General features: G+C 33.9%; 1 protein-coding gene, 1 non-coding gene and 1 pseudogene across 2 annotated transcripts; 2 read left to right on the top strand and 1 right to left on the bottom strand.

The window, feature by feature from the left end:
- Positions 1–1,211: 1,211 nt before the first annotated feature.
- Positions 1,212–2,940, bottom strand: LOC115990815 (uncharacterized protein At4g02000-like). The gene is made up of 2 exons (XM_031114597.1): positions 2,464–2,940; positions 1,212–1,418 (listed from the first exon to the last, which is right to left on the bottom strand). The coding sequence occupies exons 1-2, from the start codon at positions 2,938–2,940 to the stop codon at positions 1,212–1,214; spliced, it is 684 nt and encodes a 227-aa protein (XP_030970457.1).
- Positions 2,941–7,298: 4,358 nt separating this feature from the next.
- LOC115990814 lies at positions 7,299–7,909 on the top strand (annotated as a pseudogene).
- Positions 7,910–20,639: 12,730 nt separating this feature from the next.
- On the top strand, positions 20,640–20,736 carry LOC115993450. Its single transcript, XR_004092985.1, has one exon. It is a non-coding gene; the product is annotated as a small nucleolar RNA snoR137 (small nucleolar RNA).
- The last annotated feature ends 3,695 nt before the right edge of the window (positions 20,737–24,431 follow it).

Raw genomic sequence — 24,431 nt, 5'->3', positions numbered from 1 at the left:
TCCTTTTTGCATAGTAATCAGATCACCAACCTCAGACTTGAGCTGAAAAATACAATTCCTTACTCTTCTCTATTTCACAACTGTTTGGAAGTACCTCGTGTTTCTGTCCCCATAAATCACCTGGTTGTGTTTAGCCTTTTATGCCCACATTACTTCTTCCCCATGCATCAGAGTTTCAAGATCCTCTCTAACCATTTTCTCTTTTCTAACATCCTCAACTGTGAAGATAGAATTTTGAATCTCTTGCAATTGTGTCTGTTCAAGCTGAATCTCCTGTTCCAGCTTTCCAAAGACCTCCTTATTCCACTTAATAAAGTCTCTCCTCACATTGGAAGGCTTGTTTTTCAACTGAAAAGCTCTAGACCCAACAGTATGGATGCTCCAAGCCTGCTAGACTACATCTAAACATGAAGGGTGAGTCATCCACATGTGCTCAAACCTGAAAGGCCTTCTTCCAAAGGATTGCTTTAGATCAAAATCAAGGATAATGGGGCCAAGGTCTGATCTAACAATAGGGAGGTTCCTGAGAGAATAGTTTGGATATGCATTAACCCAATCTACACTTGCATAAGCCCTATCCAGTCTCTCCATGACAAATTCCTCATCCTCTCTCTTGTTCATCCATGTATATTTCTGCCCTGAAGCAGTTAACTCACAAAAGCCTAAATCAAAAATTAGCTGAAGAAGGAAACTAGATCTTGGAATAGGGTCATGCCTAAAGGAAAATTTCTCGTCATCATTGAGGACTTGGTTAAAGTCCCCAATGCACAACCAATTTAAGTGGGCCGAATTCCTAATATTTCTTAGATCATTCCATACCTCCTCTCTCTTAGCAACTTCAAGTTGGCCATAAATAAAAGTGATTGAGAGAAGATTACCTTTATTATCCAAAAGATCATTATGTACAAGGTGCCTGGATGCCTGGATGATCTGTAACTTCTGCTTTGGATTCCAACCAAGCACCAACCCTCCACTAAAACCTTCTCTTGGACATTCCCAACCTTCCAAAAAACCACATTTGTTCCAAATTACTTTACCTTTATCCTTTATCAGTCAAGTTTCCATCAAAAATAAAACATCTGGCTTGAACTTGAGGGCAATTTTCTGGCATTGTAGAACTGCAGAGGATTTGCCCAAACCTCTACAATTCCAACTGAGAACTCTCATTGTTGCTGGGGAAGTTGACGGGGGTCAGCTTCCCAGAACCCATTCTAATTCTCAGTGTGTATAGCATCCAAACTCTCCTGTACAACATTCTCTGCTTTATTTCTCTCAATCTCCAACTTAGCATGTTCCAAATCTTCCTCACAGTCCCCAGTTGTTGAAACTCTTGAATAAAAACCACATAGCAATTTCCTACGAATATTTCGCCCCAATCTACCAATTTCTTTGTGAATTCTTTTCTTCACAATCCTAAGCTGAGGATTCGTATTCGAAACAGAGTGATAAATCCCCACTACAAAACCAAGTTTGGGTCAAGGTTACTTAGAATTCGAATACCAGCTTCTCTTATTGGGCACGGGCCTAGTTGATCATTAGTTCCAATATCATTGTGGGCCATAGAGGGTAAATGGGTTGTGGCACTTTAGGCCACTGCATGAAGTTGGGCTTCTAAAGTATTCAAACGCAGTCCGTTGCTCGAATCTCCAAGGTCAAACCTAAATCTTCCTCTGTCAACCCATTGCACCAACGTTTCAACGAAGGAGTTAGGGGATTCTAGAATTTGCCCTCTATCACAGGTTTAGTTTGGCATCACCTCAGGTCTAACTTCATTCAACACATCAAGATTAAACATAACCGCAGTGATAAAGTCACTCTCTGAGTCTGAATGTGGAAGGGGTGGTTCTCTCAATACACCATTCGTGATGAACGGGCCCGCACCTTCCACCCATGTCCATTTTAAGTTAGAAGATCTTGGAGGGAACCACGTAGGCCTTTGGGTGAAAATAGAGGCAGACCTCTCATCTGGGTTTGGGCTTGGGTTATTGTTGGGATGCACGTTAGGATGTCCTCTGTTATGCAACTACGGTATGGAATGAGGTGGGGATGAGGCAGGAGGGTTGGGAGTAGTATGGGAGCCCAAGTTTAAGGAATTTATGGCAAAATTCAGCGTGGCCTGGATAGAGTCTTGGTTGTTTTTAGTATGAGAGGAAAATGGGTGATGATTTCTTTGTAAATGGATGGATGGCACAGGGTTAATTAAGGGGGGAGTAACTGGGTCCGAGTATCTACGAACAGTGGTTGCATGTGTATGGGATGAACTTGATTGTGAGTTGGGACTTGGCTAGATGGATTGTGATGGTTGTATGAATTGTTGGGAGGGTAGTGAGTGTTGTCTGGTGAGTGGGGATGTTGTTGCATGTTACTGAAATAAGTTCGAGAAGTCCATTTCCTTCTCTGGTTATAAAAAGCTCTTAAATTGTTGCTGAAATGAGGTTCAAGTGCATCGAAATTATATTGTACCTGGTGTAAATTCTGAATCCTATACCTCTGACGGAATAACATCATCTCCACGTCTTCCATGCTTTGAGTACATTGACTACGGGTATGCCCTATCAGACCACACCTATTACAGAGCTTATGAACCCTCTCATACTTGCATTGAATACAGGTTTTGGAACCATCATCTAGCTTTAGCGTAAATCCTGTAATCACAGGCATCCAAGGATTAACTTGCACCCTAACACGCATAAACCTGATATTGCGTGGTATACGGTCTTCCCAATCCACACGTTCCACTATACCCATCAACATCCCCATCTTTTCTGCAAGTTCTGGGTACTGATACTCTATAGGAAGCCCATGCAATTGAACCCACACAGCTATAAAGTTTAGCTGAAGCCTTTCCAAAACCAAATTGGGTCTCCACTTTTCCAGAACAAACATAGCACCATCTACGGCCCAAGGACTATTATTGCAGATATGATCTAAGTCCTCCATGTAGTTAAAATGTAAAATGTAAAAATAGGAATCTCTACCCACTATTTGCACTGGTCCCCTTAGCCTCAATGCAACATTGATGATATGTTGAAGGTGACTGATTGAGAATTCCTATAATCCAAAATAAACCCGATAGCACAAAAACCCCAAAAGTCTCGCTGAATAGAGATTTGTCCAGAGTCAGCTTCTATAATAGGACCATGGTGAGCAAAAGGGACCTCACTCTCCTCACTAGATTGACCAACTAACTCCACTTATTCTGCAAAAAGTTCTCCACTAATATTTGAATCGCTACTTTCAGTCCACTCAAAATCTCTCTGACTTTGACAAGATCATCCATAAGGACCACAAGGTTAAGGTTGTGGAAAAGTTACATGCACGGATAGAAGAACAAAAGCAAAGAGGTTGACTAACTTGTAGACAAAAGGTACAAAGTGAACAAGATCTGGTTGGAAAAGGATGAAATCAGCCAGAAGCAAAATGAGAAAAACGTGGGGAAAGGAAAAAACAGTGGGCGCAAAATAGGGGCTCAACTCAGACATGCAAGGGGGTTTGGGAGTACAAAAGGAATAAAGAAGGTAGTTGACATTAAGATGAAAAGACGGCTTTAGAGGAAGAAACTAAAAGGAGACAAAGTGATTGGTGTAAGGATAGGCAAAGCTTTTGAAAACGCCAGCAAAAGGCCCTACGGAGGGAAGGAGCTCTCCTAGAGAGAGAAGAAAGTCTATTTAGGGGTGTTCTGCTTTGGTGGATAAGAATTTAGGCTTTTCATGTTGGTTCCTAAATAGCCCAAAATGACTATTTCAATAGTAAATAGTAGCTTCAGTGGTTCACTTCTGTTTGGTTCTCTCCTCAAACCGTCCTTAAATGTGCTGTTGAATTGCTTCATCTACCTGTTGTTTCTTTTTTATTTTTTCTCCAAAATTTGAGAAGTATCCATGTTAACACATTTGATATTACTATGCCATGAGATGTTCTAAAATGTCTCGCATGCCTATTTTTGGACTGTAGATCATAGGTGTTGAGAGGGAGAGAAGATATTATTACCTTAAAACTATTACTTAAGTAATTTGTTTCTTTGTCACATGACTCACATCTAGTTTATAATTGAGGGGTACATATATGCTTAGCCTAGGTTCTTGAATAAAGAATTATCATAAAAGTAGTTTTGGCCTCTTGTCCTAAGATTTGGAGGTTTGATGAATCCAACACCTAAACATACACTTGCACACAAGACTCATACAAAGAGCCATGTCCTTGTAATCATAAGAGAATGATTTTTACATGCTTTAAAAGACACTGGGTTTATCAAGTTTGCATTAGTGTGCAAGTCTGTTTTAATTGAAATTGTTTTCCTTTTTGAGAAATGGCCAAATCTTTGTAAGAAAAATGTGTTTTTTATTTTGGTAACTTTTTAAAGCTTACTTACCACAACAGTACTTCATAAATCTTGTTCCTGCCCGTTCTATTAAAGCTGAATTGTGTAAAAAGAGAAAGAAAGCTGCAATGAGGCTACATTGTTAAGATTACTTTTTATATCAAAGTGAGAGTTGATCAGATAGTGGATACTTTTGATGTTGACTTATTATTTAAAGTTTTAAACCAATGACCCCATAGATATGTTTTACGTATTTGTTCTTTTTCTTCTTTCTTTTTTTTTTCTTTTTTTTTTTTGGGTTTTGTTTTGTTATAAAGTATTTCCATATGAGCATTAGAAAAGCTAGAGAGAAATTCATATGCTAGTTAAGGTGATCTCATTTTCTATTTTACATGGAGTATAGGAACCTAGGGATGGCACAAATCTTGGTTATAAACTAAGTCAAAGTCTTGGTCCCATATTTTTAATTCACTTCCAAAGTTTGATCTTGATTATAGCTTGTGCCTTTGGATATCATTACTTTGTTTAAATCTTGGCTGCTATAATAGGAAGGCTTCCCCCAAAATCAAAGAGACGATGGGAAACAATTTTCTAGTAGGATTAATGCTTCTCTATCATTCCCATATTTCTAGTAGGATTTAATGCTTCTCTATCATTTCGTAGAAAGAGAATTGCCAGAACTAACAAATAGATAGAACCAATACAAAATATGTGGTGGCATATATGGCCAAAGGTAAAGCATAACACTAAAATATGACTTTTAGGATAAAAATTTGTTGAATTCTTCATCTAAAATAATAACTACTACAACATATAGCTATCACCGTGTTACATGCATTTTAAGTAAAGTGAGTCTTCTTCCAAGGTTGGGACTTTAAAGACAAAAGCACCAAAAAAAAAAAAAAATTGACACTGTTTTCCCCATTATTTAACAATCTCAAGACTTGTTATTAATATGTGAAGCCTGTTGGTAGCCAAAAAATTATACCCCAGTCAAAGAATTCTGAGGGGGAAATGTTTGAATTGTTTATTGAAATTATAAATACTCAAATTTTGGCAGAGAAGCAATTTGACTATAAAATGCTGATTATAACTACCAACTAAAAAAAATACCCACATATTTGTCATGTTGATACAGAACTATGGTACGAAAAAAATAGCATTTGTAGATATCACAAGTCCACATATTTGATCTATGATGCTGAACCACATTATAGTTAAATTGCTTACCCATGGTTTTAAAGTAGCAGTTTTTTCCCTATTGAGGTATCTTCCATTGTCAAGACATTAAAAAACGATATTGCTGATCAGTTCTCTCTCTAATACGTGCTCAAATCAAAACCAACGCAACAAATTGTACAAGCAAATGAAATGACCCATATGATCTTAAAGAATTTAGTGCCTTGTAAATACTCCTAAAAGTTCTCACAAGATGTCAAGATGTACATACATGCAAATAGCAAATGTAACAGTAGCTTTAAGTGGTGAGGGCACTTACTGGAGCTAATAATAAGAGGTTTTCCATGACCAGAGTACCTTTCTCCATTGTTAGAACTGAGAAGGACTTTGGTTGTAGCGTAACTAACAATAATCCCGTAAAGATTGGGATTTAGTTACATTGAATACACACGTGATTAATGGGCATTAACAAGAGAGAGAAATATCTAATAACAAAAAATATCTGTGAAGCGCGTAAGATCTCTTGTACATTAACACTGAAGACTGGAAGCTAACGAGGAGTTCTGAATAAGAAGACAAATAGCTTAAAACGATGTCGCTCAATGTCCACTTAAAAGGATCCTTCAGTAGAACAAAACGTCACCGTCTATAATTAAGTAAAGTGATGCAATTTTGCACTACTAACTTGAGTATGTTTCTAGAAATATGCTTTTAGATCTTGATTTTTATGCTTTTATTATGTTTTCTGTGTTTTTAATGGTGAAAGTATAGAGGTGGGTTACGGAAGCCTAATGAAGTAAACCTCAGGTAGATAGAGTGCCAACTTTTAAACCATAGGTAAGCAATCTAAATTTTAACCAAACCATAAATAGGTAAGTTGTAATCTACCCAAATGTATTTGAACAAAGAGAGACAGTGCTTAGGGTACTGAATGCTCCCTCTCTTCTCAATCACCTAAATTATTTGACATAGTGGACATAACACCCATAAACTCAAATTTTAATAATATTTAGTTTAAAGACTCATAAGATTCTAAGAAAAATAACCAAAACTTAGTCTCTTATTTGAAAACCAAAATTACATCAAATGTCTCCTACACATAATGGGGTTGCTAAGCCTACGCTGCCACCATTGTGATCAAAAGCAAATTACAAATTGATAATTTTGAATTCAGGATTGTTCAAATAATGATAATTCAATTTATATACCTTTTTGTTTTGAAAATTACAAATATAAAATTCAAAGACTTTGAACCTGTAAAGTCTTAACAGAGAGGTTTGGAGATTTCATTTTTTTTTTCTCTAGAATCTTTGGAATCTCCTTTACGCTGTGTAGAACTTTTCAATTTAGAAAATTGTTTCTTATAGTACCTAATTTTCCACACCTTTTTTTTTTTTTTAAGAACACTAAGATCGCCTATTGGAATGTATCAATTTTTCTTTTTAAATAGCAGTAACGGAGGTGGTGTCATGGCAATGTATGGTAAACTAGTTTCATCAATGTAGAAGATCTTTTTAATAATTAGGCAAAGCAGAGGTGGTGTCATGGCAAAGTCCTAGGATTGTGCTACTTGTCCCAATATGTCTACCATACCACACCAAAAAACTGGGCCAAATTGTAACTATTACCAGTGAAAAGTCTCACTTTTCAATCGCAAGTGGTACTTATTAACAGGTCAGAATCATATTGTGAAGTTTTTAAGATTTGCCTACTGACCAACGAAGCCAGAAAGACCCCAAATGAATTATTATAAAAAAAAAAATGGGAAATGAAAAGTGAATATGAGTAGAAAGATATCCTAATGTTGTTCATTGCAAATGGAACATCTGCCAATCACAAAAATTGGCCTATTGTGATTGTATTTGCATTAGCTGATGAAGTACTTTAACAAAATTTGCTCACCATAAAGCAATGTCTTGTTGCTGTAGGTGGAGCTTGCAAAACGCCTTGTGGCTTGTTCTTTTGCTGATCGTGTCTTTTTCTCAAACTCTGAGACAGAAGCTAACGAAGCTGCTATCAAATTTGCAAGAAAATTTCAAAGATTTTCACATCCTGATGAGAAACAACTAGCAACACAGTTCATTTCTTTTACAAACAGCTTCCATGGGAGAACTATGGGGGCCGTTGCTTTGACAAGCAAAGAGCATTACCGGTCACCCTTTGAGCCCGTCATGCCTGGAGTCACATTCTTGGAGTATGGTAATATACAAGCTGCAACGAAACTGATTCAGTGTGGAAATACTGCTGCTGTATTTGTAGAACCTATCCAGGGTGAAGGTGGCATATATATATATATATAGTGCAACAAAGGAATTTTTATATTCCTTGCGTAGAGCTTGTGATGATTTTGGTTCTCTCCTGGTTTTTGACAAGGTAAGCAGCTATTCATTTTGGAAAGATACTCTATTATAGATGCTAGTTTATGTGGTCTAAATCTCTTATTTTAAAACCCAAATTAGATCAAATGTCTCCTAAACATAACAGGGTTGCTATGCTTACACTGCCAACATTGTGATCAAAATAAAAATAAAAATGGATAATTCTAAACTTATGATTGTTCAAATAATCATAATTCAATTTATATACCTTTTTTGTTTTGAAAATTACAAATATAAAATCCAAAGACTTTGTACCTTTAAAGTCTTAAAAGAGAGTTTTGGATATTTCGTTTTTTTTCTCCAAAGTCTTTGGAATCTCTTTTACGCTGTGCAAAACTTTTCAATTTAGAAAATTGTTTCTTATAATACCTAATTTTCCACACCATTTTTTTTTTTAAGAACACTAAGATCGCTTATTGGAATGTATCAATTTTCCTTTTTAAATAGCAGTAACGGAGGTGGTGTCATGGCAAGGTATGGTAAACTAGTTTCATCAATGTGAAGGATCTTTTCAATAATTTGGCAAAGCAGAGGTGGTGTCATGGCAAAGTCCTAGGATTGTGCTACTTGTCCCAATATGTCTACCACACCATGAATTGTTGATAATGAACTTCAATTTCCCAAATTGAACATTTGATAGCGTTGAGCTACAAAAATTTTGATAGTGTCAATCAGTTTATTATACATGGAGTAGTCACTACAAAAAAATCATCCTGTCTCAGTGTTTTTTTCCTGGCGTTTTTACCAACCGCCGTAATAGATAAGCCTATACCAGCGCTTTTTGCCGGTGCTTTACAAAGCGCTGTAATAGGAGGCCTATAGCGGCGTTTTTCAAAAACGCTGGTATAGGAAGCCCAAAAGCGCTGGGATAGGGTTACTAATTTCCCTTATGGGGAAAGACCTATCCCGGCGTTTTTAAAAGCACTGGCATAGGGTCCACCTATTCCAGCGCTTACAAAAACGCTGGGACAGGTCTTTCTCTATAAGGGAATAGATGGACCAATCGCGGCGCTTTTAAAAGCGCTGGGATAGGGTCCACCTATTTCAGCGCTTCAAAAAGCGTTGGGATAGGTCACCTATAGTGTATTTTTGGTTATTTAATTATATGGGTTTTAATAGATAAACCCACTAAAACCCATCTAAAATTTAAATTTCTAGAAAATGACTAAAATACCTCTAAAACCATAAAATGACCAAAATACCCCTGAAATCCAAAAAATGACCAAAATACTCCCGTAACCTTAAAATTACAAAAATATCCCTAAAACCCAAAAAATGACCAAAATACCCCCAAAAACTTGAAAATTACCAAAATATCCCTAAAACCCAAAAAAATGACCAAAATACTCTCGAAACCTAAAAATGACTAAAATATGCCCAAAACCCAAAAAAAAGACCAAAATACCCCTGAAACCTTAAAATTGCAAAAATATCCCCAAAACCCAAAAAATGACCAAAATACCCCCCAAAAACTTAAAAATTACCAAAATATCCTTAAAACCCAAAAAATGACCAAAATACTCTCAAAACTTAAAAACGACTAAAATACCCCCAAAATCCAAAAAAAATTACCAAAATACCCCCAAAACCTGTAAAAATCACCTATAGGGATTTGTTAATTATCAAATGACCAAAATATCGTCTAAATGCAAAAAAAAGACCAAAATAACCCTAAAACCTAAAAATTACCAAAATTCCCCCGAAACATAAAAAATGACTGAAACACCCCCTGAAACCAAAAAATGACCAAAATACCCCTAAAACCTAAAAATTACCAACATACCCCCAAAACCCAAAAAAATGACCAAAATACCCCCGAAGTCCAAAAAATGACCAAAATGCCCTCGAAACTTAAAAATTACCAAAATACCCCCAAAACACAAAAAATGACCGAAATACCCCTAAAACCAATAAAATAACCAGAATACCCCTAACATCAAAAAAATGACTAAAATACCCCTGAAACCTAAAAGATGACCAAAATACCCCTGAAACCTAAAAAATGACCAAAATACCCTCGAAACCTAAAAAATGGCCAAAATAACCCCGAAGCCTAAAAATTGATCAAAATAACCTTGAAACCTAAAAATGACCAAAATACCCCCTGGAACCTAAAAATTGACTAAAATAACCCCGAAGCCTAAAAATTGTGGAAAATAATCCCGAAACCTTAAAATGACCAAAATACCCACGTATTCATATTTTTTTTTATTGGAAAAAGTAGAAATCCCAAATTATAATAAATGCAAATTATTAATCTTTACTCAATCAAAAGAAGAGCCTCTGAGCACGCACGTGTTGTTATTTAATAATTAAACTAGTCGCAAACCCGTGCAATGCACGGAATAGTTAGATAAAAATTAAAAGTACCTATTTTGCTTAAAGGTTTATGACTTAACTTTAAAAAATCTATAACTTGAAAAAGAATGAAAATAAGTAATTTTTGGTTTAATATAATGGTTTAGAAAAAATCTTTTTCTTTCATATTATTAGTTCAACATAACACTTTTCAACGTGGGCTATTCTATGGTAATAATTTCACATAATACTCAACTGCAATTAAATCTACTATCCACCATCAATCTAATCTATGTTATCTTGATAGTAGATCCACAAATTGCATTCGCGTATCCTTAGAACTTGCCACATCATTATTATTATTATCTATATATAATATAAAATTGAAGTTTTTGACTTCTTGAGAGACTTATGTTAGAATTAGGATTAAAAAAAAGTTATAATTTTTTTTATTAGACCTCACGTTAGAATTTTTTTTTTTTAAAGGATTCACTTTAAATTAAAATAATGAAATGGATTTTAAAATAATGATGTGGATTAAATTTTTTTTTAAATTAAAATGATGATGTGGAAAATTGTGGGAATTTCAGAGATTTCGGTTTTATATATATACTAGTTACAGGCTCGTACGTTGCACGGTTTTATGAAAAAACTTATAAAATATATGTATAAATAATTTTATATTTTAATAATTATTATAACAAAATAAGTACTAATTTTTTAGTGACTTGAAGTATTGTTAAAAATAATATCAATGATTAAAAAATGTTAGAAGTATTTTTTTCCTTTGGAATATCTTTGAATACTTGTTTGTACACTGTTTTTAGAGTATCTTTGTTCTTTTTCGTCATTGTTCTTTATTAAAATCTTTAGACATAGTATTATAAAAATTGGCCACTTTTAAGAGATAGAACTATTTGAAGAATAATAACCTTTAATTTGTTCTAATTATAGGACCTATCATAATTTTTGTTTTTTGTACGTTGCATGATTCTATACATAAATTCATATAATATAAAATTTATTTAAGAAAAAAAAATGGATAGTTTGAATTGTAAAGAGACACTACATGTAAATGAAAAAAAAAAATTGTAGAGATCTACATATAGATTACACACCTTTCTTAGGATGCTTGGAATCTTTTATGTCAAACCTGGAAAACAAAACCAAGAAAAAAATTAAAATGAGTAAAAAAAAAAATTGAACCATATAGATTGTAAAATTGCATATGAGTCTATGACCATTTAATACCAGACTTTAAAATAATTTTTTTTTTCTATAAAGAGCTATCATTTTCACTTTGATTTTACTGCTTTAGTCAAATAAGTTCCATAATCGCAAGGAAAAAAAAACCTATTTTATAATGATGGTCCAAAATTTTGTAATTTAAAACCAAAAATATAAAAAGATTAAAGAAGAATTTGTTGGGAATAGAAAATTATACTAATAATTAGCAAAAAAAAAAAAATTAATGTTGCAAACGGATATATAATTCTATTCACAATTTACATAAATAAATGCTGATATTCAAAATAAAAATAAAAAGTAAAAAGGGAACAACATGAATAAATCATACTTGACAAAATTTATTTCATTTTGTTTGATAAATTATATAAAATAAATCCTATTAACTTAGTTTTAGTGTATTTAAATGATCTAGAAAAATAATGAAGCATATACTTTTGAGCCTAATCACATCTAGCAAAATAATAAAGCATTCAAAATATTGAAAGGCAATTTAAGTTCATATATGCTTGCATGAGATATATACATGTCCATAGTAGCAATGGAAGCCTCATCTTTGGGATGAAGAATCAATGTAATGCTAATAAAAAATAAAAAGAGAGAAAGAGAATGTTGTTGATATATATATTTTTATATAAATAATGCAAAAATTCATATCTAGTTAAACATCTAGATGATGAAAGACAACCTGCAAAAATGACAAATTTAATAAAAAGAAAAACACGGCTAGGTTCTTAGTTGCGCTAACAAAAAAACAAAATGTATCACAGATAATCAACAGATATTAAGCACTGAATCCAACACTACTTTCATTCATCATCCTCTTCATCATCGGCTATGGAGTTAAAGGCATTCAATCTCTTAATCAATTTGGCCTTCCTTTCCTCGTATGAAAGCTTCTTCAAGTCGAACCTCTTGTGTTCCTTTGGAGGTTGTTTCTCAGACTTCTTATTCTGATAGTTTTTTTAGTTTTTTTTTTTTTTTTTTTAAATGCCATCAAAGTAGAAATTATCAAATTAATGGAGATATATACTGTTTTTTGGCATAGATAAAGATTATCAAATTAATGGAGATATATACTATTTCTTGGGATGGATTTATATTAATCACCTCTTGAAGAATTTGGATTTTGCTTATCCCTTAATAATCAAGTTTTGATACTTGATATTCTGATAAAATAATATTAATTTGATAATAATAATTAATAAAATTTAAGTTGCAACTTGAGAAAAATAGAAACAACAAAAACGTAGGATGAGATTTAAATTTAGAAAATTTTTAAAATAGACTTTTAATTAGAGTAGAATTAAAATTTTGAAAATTTAGATGATAAATATTTTCTAAATTAATTTTTTATATGTTAAATATTATCCCTTAATTTAAGAAATATATCCTAACAAATAAAAAAATAATGTTAATTTTATTTTATTTAATGATAAAAATGAATTAGAGTCTTGGTAGTATACTATTCATTTTTAGTTATTTAAAAATCTAAAAATTTAATAAAATTTCTGCAATTTGGTAAAGTCACATGGCGTAATCACAACGTCTATGCCAAACTTTTATTATATATATAATATAATATAATAATATGATATAGATAACTTTTAATTAATTAATTAACTCTTCTATTTTTTCTCAAAAAAAGAAACCTATCTAATATTAAACTAGCCTCTGAGCACGCGCTCACGCGCGTGCTCAAAGGCTCTTCTACTTTTTTGGGTAAGGGTTAATTTAGAGTATTTATTATAATTTGGGATTACTACATTTTCTAATTACAAAAAAAACCTAGGGGTGTGATGAGTATTATGTGTTTGCAAGTGAAATAATTTTTTCATCACACCCCTTAGGTTTTTTTGTGATTGGAAAATGTAATAATCTCGAATTATAATAAATATTCTAAATTAACCCTTACCCAAAAAATAGAAGAGCCTCACGCGCGTGCTCAGAGGCTAGTAATATATAACAAAGATATATGTTAGCACCATTCATATACATATATCACACAAAATTATAATATGTATTCACTAAGGTTAGGGATATTTATTTTGATGTAAAGACTATTAAATCACAAAATAAAACATACAAAAACTTATATGAATCCTTGATATTCAACTACATAAGTTCATTACATAGATGAATGAGTTGTTATGTGCATTATTGTCGAAGCACCTATATCGATTTTCAACCACCCCATCAACCAAAATATAGAAGAAAGAAGAGGAAGGCGTGTCTTTAATTGTCTTTGAGAATTTGGTAGAGCAAGTCCCAAATCACCCTTCTTAATTTACCAAATCAACATGTAAATAAATTAATAAGTGAGTTACTAATAATACGGTTTTGGTTGCTAGAAAAAAGAATCCTCAACAATTAACGGATAATAAATATTTCAAATTTCCATTCATTTTCCAAGGTTCTTAGTCACCTAAAAACAGCATAAATCCAAATTTCCAAAAAATAAAAAGAGAGTATTTTAATGCAATAAAAAAAATTAAAGAAGATATTAAAAATTGGAAACAAATTTACTGAAGTTTTGAATGAAAAAAAAAAAAGGAAAAGAAAATAGTTGAAAAATATGTGAAGGGAGTTTTTAATTTCAATCCTATAAATTATCTGTAAATGTACCATTCTGTTGAATACTAGTGCTGACTTTTTGTTTGAATTTTTTTCTACAACAACAGAAACTTTTATTAAATTAAAGAAATTGGTTAAATTGACATAGGATTTTCACTTTTAAAAAATCCATTCTTATTTATGTTTAACAAACAAATATTTTTTGAAAGTACATTTTTGTGGATAAAAAATAAACTAAGTATTAAAACCCTTCAAGAACAAATTTGAACCATTTTCACCCTATAAGAATCATAGATAGGAAAATTACCAATCCATTAAATCTACAAAATTTGAAAACACAAATTCAAACTATACCTTGTCTGCTCATCTTACTGTTTGTTCTCAAACTTGGGTTGCTTCAAAAGGTTCCTTTACACCTACAAACTCACAAAAGAAAAGAAAACGAAAATGAAAACCAAATAATTTATGGAGATCGAACAGCAAAACTACGAATTTAAGTTGAATTCAATTGATGATAAATGAAATGAATAATCAAATCCAACAGAGTTAAATAGACAAACCTGAGAACCTCACAACTTTGTACTTTTTAAGAAACAAAGGAGCGGAGAAAATAGAAAAACTAATACTTGAATCTCACATGTGTTACCCAATTTTAGTTTTGATTGTTGAAAAATATTGGGAGTTATTTATTGCTTGAATTTTGAAATTTCAAAGAATTTTTTTGAAAGAGAGGTAACTACCATGTACGTGTTTATTGGTGAGAAGTCAAGAGACAAATGAGGATTAGAAAGTGACCATTTTGTGTGTGTGTGTGTGTGTGTGTATAGGAAGTCCTAATCTGTAGTAAAAGGGAATTTTTTTTTTTGGTAATTGAGAAAGTGGAAAACGTGGTTAGCCATTGTTGTGATAATTATATAAGTTTTCTGCTAATAAAAAAATAATTGTATAAGTTTATCTCTTAAAAAGTTTGAATTTAGTTTACAATTGGTTGAAAGGGGGAAAAAAAAATAATTTAGTAATTGGATAAGTGGAAAACGTGGTTGGCAAATTAAAATAATTTTTTTAGGAGTATAACAATAAAACGTGATTAATTGGCTGTAAAAAGAAGGGAGCGAGAGGGGGGGGGGGGGGGGAGAGTGCAAAACGTTGTTGACACTTGACATAATAAAATCAGTTTTTAAGAGTAAAACATGCGATAATTCATATCCATTTTTCTATTTTAAAAATAAATAAATAAATGAACAGTATAGTTGATTTGAAGAAGTGGGTTATTGGAAGGGTGTTTTTATTTTGTTGGTAATATTTTAGTACAAGTTAGACATGTATTTTTACTAAACTATTCATTAATTTTGTCTCTACTTAAACCTAGGGTTGTAAGGGTATTTTGGAACCAAAAAAAAAATCCGGTTCCAACGGATTTAGTATATATACCCTATCACACGATTACATACCAACGGATTTACTCAATTTTATTTCAACCTACTAATTTTAAAGACCACGTATTTTCACACCCAATTGATTACTCAACTTCAACCATTCTTTTTATCAAAAAAAAAAAAACAGTAGAGGGAGGGAGAAAGAACGCAGCAAAGAGAGAGGCGGAGAAGGCCGGTGGAGATCAAGTGTCGCCGGCAAGACAAAGCCGGCGGAGATCGGCGTTCACCAAGCAGCAGCGCCTCGCCCGCCTCCCCACTACCGCTATTCCTCCTCCCCACCGCCAAACTGGGTCAGATCGGCTTTCTTGCAGCCTTTCTCGCTCAGATCTCTCTCCAATAAGGTAACTCTCTCTCTCCCTCCCTCCCTCCCTCCCTCTTCTTTGCAAAGTTTAGATTTTTTTTAGTTATAGATTTTTGATGATTTTTTTTTGGATTGTTGTGAACTTTCAGGATCAGTGGGTTTTTTTTCTTGATCTCTCCGATCTCCATCATCTGTTCATAAAAAGAGAATCTATCAAATCTCACTAATAATAATGACTCATATCCTTCCCTAGATCAGCCTTTTCCCCTACGGTTTGTTGTTTCTATCCTCCTGTTTGGCTTCCGAGAAAATCATTATCAAAACAATTAATTAAAAAAATTAATTTTTTTATAAAAAAATATTTTCTTGATTGTTAGACGTTTTCTCGGAAATCAAACGGGTTATAATAACGATTTTGCTTTGTTTTGTTTTTTTTTTCGTTTTTTAATGCTTTTATTTTTTTTAGTTGTCTGGATTTGAATCTGAGGCTAATTTGATTTATTTACTGCTTCAATTGATTTTAGAGTAGTTAAACTGATAAAGTTCAAATTTTTATGCTTGAATGTTATGGATAGTTGCAATTTTGAATTGGGTTCGTTGTAATTTTCGTGATCTTGGAGATACGTTTTTGTACAACGGTTGGATAAATGCAATTTTGGTTGAAAGTTTAGGTATGGTAAATTGTTTTTACAATTTTTTGTTTGGTTGATTCGAAATTTGGCTTTTTGGTGTGTTGGTTTTGACTGTAGGAGTTGAGCTATGGCGATGAGGTAGCAAGATCTGAGCTGTGTGTGTGTTGAATTTGATTCAGTTTGATTTTGGTTTTAGGGTTTTCATCAAAATGTTTTGATTTTTGTTGTCTCAGTAGTGAGATCTGGTAGAATTGTGTTTATTTGTGATTGCCTTTTTAATGAAAGTTGATTGAATATTGGTATATCTGCAAAATTTTGTATCTGGGTTTTTATCGGTGATTGATAAATGATAATCTAATTTGAGTTTATATTCTGTTTGGGGAAAAGAAAAAGACTATGGACCTTAGAATTTCACTTTTGTTCAATGAAAAAGATTACCTTTTTATTGAGTGGAGTCTAGTTGACTGAGAACTTTTCATATTATCCCATAAAGAGAATTTTTTTTTAGATTGAAAGTCTTGATTTATTTTTATATCCCACATTTCCAATCAGCCAAATGGGCTTCTTTTTTTTTTTTTTTTTTTTTTTTTGATAAGTTAAAAATGGGGTATTAGCATTTCCTATGTTGTTTTGATGTGAGTCTATATCATATAGAACTTATACTTTTAAGGTTTATTGATGCAGTTTGTGGTTGGTAGGTATGCTTATTCTTTGGATAGTTTTAGTTTTGGAGCTTTTTTTTTTTTGGTTCAATCTATACAGGGCTGGTGATTATTTCTTATTAGTTTAATGCCTTTTTTATTCAGAAAGGGACACGCCATATGAGTCTATGAAAGAAAAAGATAGATGGTTGGTGAAGGTTGTTGTGTGTGTGTATATATATATATATATTTGTTTATAAAAATTGCAACTTTCTTTTCACTAAATGTGACGTTTAAATCTTGCAACTACCTGTGTCTCTTCTCATCAATTCCTGGGGTCTACTTTTTTTTTGTTTTTTTTCTGCTTCTTTATTTCTCTTTTTAGTTATTGTTTCTATCTAACTATTTTATTCTCACGTAATTATTATAGATTAGATAAATATGATATGACCAAGTAGCTATGCAAGGTGGGATCGATGGGACTTTGTTCTAGAACTCTAGGCAAGATTCACGTTACCCACACCTTATTCGGTTGCCCCTTTCACTTTGTTTTTATACTACTATTTGTTTTATATATATATGAGAATGTGACACACCCTTTTGAGTGTCAATCCTAGCTGATAATGCACCTTATTGCGTGGAGCCTAAGTGTGACATATATAGAAGTGTCACTGTTTTCAGGTCCAAACTTAATGAGATGGGTGATTGGATATTTTGATAGAACTTTCATAGTTGCTTTCACATTTTCCTCTTGATTAGGCTTTTTAGCACACAAAAAAAATAAATAAATAAAGTTACCCCATCTAGTTGTAGAGGCGTGACAAATATATATGATGTCTGACAGTTACTAGAAAAAAATTATATTTAAAAACAAAAAATAATAAAAATAAATAAATAATTAAAAAGATTGTGGTTTCTTGAACTAACATGGGTCATATATAAGATTTATTAGGAAACCCATTAATTTTGCTTTCCTTGTTTTTTTGTTTTGACTTTTGAATTTGTAACGGGCATCAGCATCATCACTTGTTTCTTTCAAGCAGCCATGGTTATAGGAGGATATAATTTTGCTTAGCTACTACAGTTGGTGCATGAACATGGATATCACTAACATATATGTGACTTTCCAATTCTTCAATTTGCTTTGATGAATGTTTGCCACATATTTAATGCCTTTTTTATTCCCCTGCAGCCTATTCTAGTCTATATGTCCAAGGTGGATGGGAGCTTCAAGTTTAGCCCAATTAGTGTTAATTTTTCAACAGAGATTACAAAGGTTTTCTTTGCTATTACTATGCTCTTGCTTTAGGTACATTTGAAACTTCTTTATCTATTTTTATTTGTTATTCCTATAAGAACATATATATATTGAGCTTCACAAGTAAAGCAAACTACTTCATTGACAGGAAGATCTTGAGTTGATTGAGTTATTGTTATTCCTTAATGTTGTTGGGTTCTAGCATATGATGGAGATGGTAGTGCAGTTTGTTTTTGTTTTTGTGTGTGTGTGTGAGAGAGAGAGAGAGAGTGAGAGGATTTGGTGGGTTGGGGAAGGGAGAGAAAGGTTTGATTTGATAGTTGGAATAACTTTTTCATAGCCTATTTTATCTTGGGGGCAGATTTTAGAAAATCCATTATGTTACATATCTTAAGGGCAAGAGGTTTTATTTTTCTTGGTGAGGTTTTTGTTGATTTTTCAGGCAAGGAATCAAAAAGTTGGGGAGAAGCCTCTTCTCTCAATTTCCACATTCGTGTAGGTAATAGTCTGTCATTGTTATCACCCAATTTATGTTTTTAAAATTTTGAAGTAAGACCGCCTTTGAAAAAAGGCTATTCATATGTTGCCAAAGTCTTAGCTTTTAGATGTGAAATATTTTAATAACAATGAATTTAACCATGCTTTTGCAAGTTTCAGATTTATTGATGGAGAAGATAACTGTTTAGAATTAGAGTTCTGCATTTGGGGTGTTATATAGTATTACATTGCGCATTGCAAATTGTGGTTGACCTTGGATTCACAAATTATTAACAAGGGAACTAAAATAATATTTAATAATGGATATGTGAATGAATATTTGCTGGATGTAAATATGAATTTCTCAATATGGCTGCAATGGAAGGCAACATGAGGTTTCCCTTTTTTATACAGTCTCCAATTGTATTGGACTCCTTAGGTGCCAAGTTTCAGAAGTAATCAGGCATCATTTTGATGGTGATGAAATCAGTTTTGTAGTTACGAGTTAAAAGAAGTTATTGCTGTGCCTTTTAATTTTTCCTGCACAGAAAATTGTAGATATTTGTTCCCACTTACTATCCGCTATATATGAAGCTCAACAACATAGATCTTTGACATGGATATAAGATGATGGGTTTGGTAAACTCTGCATGATTGGCCAGTGTTGTTTGTTGGGCCTTTTTATAGGCTTCTAAGCAATGAAACTGTGGTAGATTAGTCCTGTAAAACTTCTGGTAGTGTAAGGCCAGTTGATTCCTTGAACGAGTCGTTAATCCATCAATAGAGAAAAGCATCACTTGTTGGTGACAGTCTGCAATCTTGCAAATTCTTTAGTCAGGCTTAATTCTTTCTGCAAGGGTTTTCCCCTACCTCTTTGCATGTCATGATATTGTAGTACTTAGATTTTGAGTGATCTTTTTCAGTTTGGTCTGCTTAGTCTCTAATTTGAAATTCGGATTTTTATATTTAAAAAAATATTCTCATCCTGTGTATTTGTCACCCATTTTCGACTTAGCATGTTGCTTACTTTGACATCTCACACCTGGAGACCTCTAATTTCAGAAGGATGTTTTCTTATTCTTGCAGGCAGCTCGAAACAATGTGCTTCTTGCTGTTCCAGCACTTCTTTATGCTATTAATAACTATCTAAAGTTCACAATGCAGGTAAGATTCCTATATAGGTCCTCTTACCATATGTTTACGCTTTTAGATAGCATGTCTATCTCTCTTTTTATCTATCTGTACAATATAATTTAATAATTTTTTTTGAATATAGACTTGATTATTTTGCAAGCTTTGTATGTCAATACCATGCATAGATCAGTGCCTGGAAGTGTTGGCCGCCTAGGTTGTCTTTTTTGGGCGAAGAGTCTGGGTGTGTTAGCACTGCAATGGCAGTATTCTAGATGCTCAATGGCTTAGGTTTGTTGGTTTGGAGATAGAATAATCTGAGTAAAGAGACTGGACTGCTGCAAATAGCAAATGAAAAAGAAAATAGAGAGAGGAGAAAGATCAACTTGGTATCACCTTAGGGTTCTTGTGCATCACACCTAAGTGATGGGTGCATCATGTATCAAACAAGCAGCTGGGTTTTCCATCCTTTTTCTTAACTGCTGAAATATCAATAAACTATATATAGGCATCCACCTATGCAGCTTTGGGACCAAGTTTCTCAAAGTTAATTGAGCATGCAATTAAAGTGCATCCAAAATGGCCCACAATTGAAGTTAATTTATTTTAAATCTCTAACTTGTGTGACTTTCGCCATATGTCTTTAAGTAAGAATCATAAGTTGGATTATGTATACTACATGTGTCCAAATTTTTTGCAGTTGTTTTGTCTGTTGCATTCATTTAGATACCTAACATACCATCCTTTTCATGTCCCAGTTCTTGGTCATTTGTTGTTTGTTAGAAGCATAAATTGATAGATATGTGCCAGTATTTAACAGCATGATGTTCATCTCTTAGCATTGTGTTACCTGTCTTCTGGTAAATCTGATTTCTAATTGAAGGTCTCTACGGCCTTGATTTTAGAGTGTTTATTTTTTACCTTCATCCACTTTGTGAGATCTAGACTTTTTGAATTCCACAATAGGTGTTCAAATATTGTTGCAACCCTAAATTAAAAAAAAAAAAAAAGGACCTAACCAGCGCTTTTGAAAGCGCTAGCATAGGTCCTTTTAAATTATACTAATTCAAGCCCTATGCCAGCGCTTTTGAAAGCGCTGGCATAGGCCTTTTTAAATTATATTGTATTAATATTGAGGCACTGAAGAAAAGCTTTGGAAACCTAATAAAGGAATGCAGATATCGGAGATCGAAGATAATTTGTTCTTGGTGGAATTTGGAGACAGCCGAGACAAGAAGAAAATTATGGAGATGAGACCGTGGAGTTATGAGATGCAGTTGATATTACTGCATGATTTTGAAGGGGAGTTGGTTCCTAAGGACATCACGATGAAATGGTCACCCTTTTGGGTACAAATTTACAATTTGCCACTCAAGAGTATGACCAGAGAGGATGGATAGGTGATAGGATCAAAAATTGGAGAAGTTATGGAAGTTGATGTGCCAAAGAAAGGGGTACAGTAGGGCAAATATCCTCGGGTGCAAGTTCAAGTGGATCCATCAGAGAAATTGATCAGGGGAAAAAGAGTATCTATAGAAGAAGATGGAGGGTAATGGGCATTCTTCAAATACGAGCGCCTCCCTAATTTTTGCTATGTTTGTGGCATGCTTGACCATGGAGAGAAAGAATGTATGGAAAAGGAGAATGGGGGAGTGGGTGATGACGGAAAGGGGATTATGCAATATGGTGCATGGCTGTGAGGGGAACCAGGAAGACGATATGGGTATGATAGTGGTTTTAGGGAAGGAAAAGGGTGGGTAGAGAAAAGAACGGAAGAGACCACTAAAGGAGGAGCGCCTGTAGGGTTGCCAGAAGGGAGGGAAGATGTAGGACAAAAGGTGGAGGTCGGTGGAGGTCCAATGGCAGAGATGAATTCCTAGGCAGCCAAAAGCAAGTCTTATTGTATCGAGAAAACAAAGGCTAAAGACAAAAACCAAGCAGAGTTTCATGAAAGAGGGAAGGTCAAAGAGGAAGGCAGAAAGGTTGACAAACCTTTAACTATACTTAGCACCCACATCGTGGAGACAACTCTTGCAAAAGGGAAATATGCTGAAGCCATGCAGTGGGAGAAAACGACGAGCAAAGGCGCGAAGGAGAATCCCGATGGGAAATTTTAAAATACAAATGGTTTGAGGGAGGGAGTAGCGGGCCAAGACTGGGCCACGAAGAACACAAGCCCACTAGCTATGACTTTTAAACCAAACAAAGGTTGGCAAGCTGAGGTTTTGGGCCCAAAAAGTGGGCACTGGAAAAGAATGGCAAGATAAAACAAGCCCACTATGCCAGTTGAGATGAAAGGATCGGCTGGAGCTAAAAGTTAAGGCCCAATCCCTCTGATGGAGCTTGATCCAAACACAATACAAACCAAGAAGTGTAAAGGCAGAGAGAAAGCGAAGAAAACCTGCGATACAAATATAGAAAGCGTGAATGGTGTGAGTGATGGTAGTACAGACAAGGTTGGCGGAGAGGCAATGGCTGCGGAGCAGCACCATCGAGCCAAATGATCATCTTAGCATGGAATTGCTGAGGATTGGGTTTTGCCTTGACAGTTCGGTCCCTCACCGATGGGGTGAAGACGAGGAACCCAATGGTGGTCTTTCTCACAGAGACCAAGGCAGGCCTAAGTTAGATTAAAGGTTTGCAACAAAAGCTGGAATACACTCAAGGAATTGTGGTGCCGAGTGATGGAAGAGGCGAAGGTCTTGCAATGCTGTGGCGTGAAGGAAAAAAGGTAACTTTCAAAAGCTCCCCTCACTCTCATATTAATGTTGTAGTGTGTGAGGAAGAGAATGGAAAAAATTGGAGAGCCAACAGGATTCTATGGTCACCCAGATGCTAGGAAAAAATTGGAGAGCCAGCAATCATAAAATGTCATCTTAGCTGTAAGAACACAATTTTCAGTTATTAGGGGGGAATCAAGCAAATGAAAGGAAATGTTAATCAAAGAAGCAATTTTCAATCATTTTCCTTTTCACATTCTTGAGAACCAAACACACTAAGAACACAATTTACTAACATAAATGAAAATGTGATTTTGCTCTTTACCATCGGTTGGATCAATGAGTCCAGCACAAAATGTGGTAGTGAAATCAATACCAACTCAATACAGACCACGATACATAAATCCCTGTTCATGCAACCCATTGCCTCAGCATAACATACTTCAAAAATCCCAGCTTTCTTTTTCTCTCAAGGACCCACCAACAAATCCCTTATTAATCATCAACAACCAAAGAAAATAATAAATAAACTTTTCAAAAAAAAAAAAAGTTGAAACTGTTAGACTTCTGGGTAGTTTAGAAAAAAAAAAAAAAAAAAAACCCATTAGAGCTTAGAGCCCAGAGAACTGGAAAAAAAAAAAATACTATACTTTTAAAATAAAAAGAAGCTCTAAGGTCTGAGAAAAACAGGGTCTTCTCGACAGATAATCTAGGTGCACAACATGTAAATTTAAAAACAACAAAAACCCATAATTTTTCTCATAAAGAAAAGACTATTAAATTAGGATTGTATTGTAGAAAATTAAGTATTACAAAATGTAGCTAGTGACCATAATTCCTACACAAGTCAATCACAAAAGAAACTTAAAAGTTTGATACCACTAAAACAGAAACTGAATTTACAAAATTCATCATCCAACCTCATAAACAAAAACAAGAATAACACATTGATTACAAGAATTAACTTTTTCAATTCAGAAATATGATTATATCACTAATAAATCTCTGAGAATTAAACCTACCTAAATCTAACTGCAAAATATTAATTCAACGCCAAAAAAAAAAAAAAAAAAAAAATTAAAGAGAGATAGAGAAGGGACATACCTGAAATAGAGTGCAATGTGATCACTCTGTTTTTCCATGGCTAACACCGTTAGATACAACAAACTCTCCACCACCAGACTTAATTCTCCCACCTCCCATACTAGATTTACCACCAGATGGCTTTACGCTATCTCCACCTTTTGTCCCAACTTTTTCTACACCACTATTACCACCACAAGACCCATTGTTTTCATTTTCACCACCAATCATTTCAACCCCACTTACACCAGACACTGATGTAAATCAGCCATTACCACTTGAGCTAATTCTTCCACCTCTCCTACCAGATTTGCCACTAGATGAATTTACACAAGCTTTACCACAGTTTCCAATATTACCACCACAAGTTTCATTTTTTTTTCATTTTCATCACCAATCATATCAACCCCAACAGTACTAGAGACCTTTCGTCGCCTCCCTTGGTGGATCCTGAAGTTCTTGATGCTCCACAAGAACCAATTTTGGCCCACACCACCAGCACATGATATGGATTTTGATGAACCAATACAGCCATTAATGTCAATCGATTTCACATTAATCGAATATAGAATTGCAAAAAGGCTTCTTTATTAATAAAAAAAAATTGCAAAAATTGTATAATAATTTAGCATATTTCGAAATTGTATAAAAACAAAATGAGAAAACCAATAACTTTGCTTTGCCAAATATGCTTTTCAGTCTATTGTCTTACATTTACATACACCTTAATTAGGCTTATATCTAAATTATCATCTAAAAA

This window comes from Quercus lobata, chromosome 5 (genome assembly GCF_001633185.2).
Source record: "Quercus lobata isolate SW786 chromosome 5, ValleyOak3.0 Primary Assembly, whole genome shotgun sequence".
In the NCBI taxonomy this organism is placed as follows: Eukaryota; Viridiplantae; Streptophyta; class Magnoliopsida; order Fagales; family Fagaceae; genus Quercus; species Quercus lobata.
This window is presented reverse-complemented; position numbering and strand designations above follow the sequence as displayed.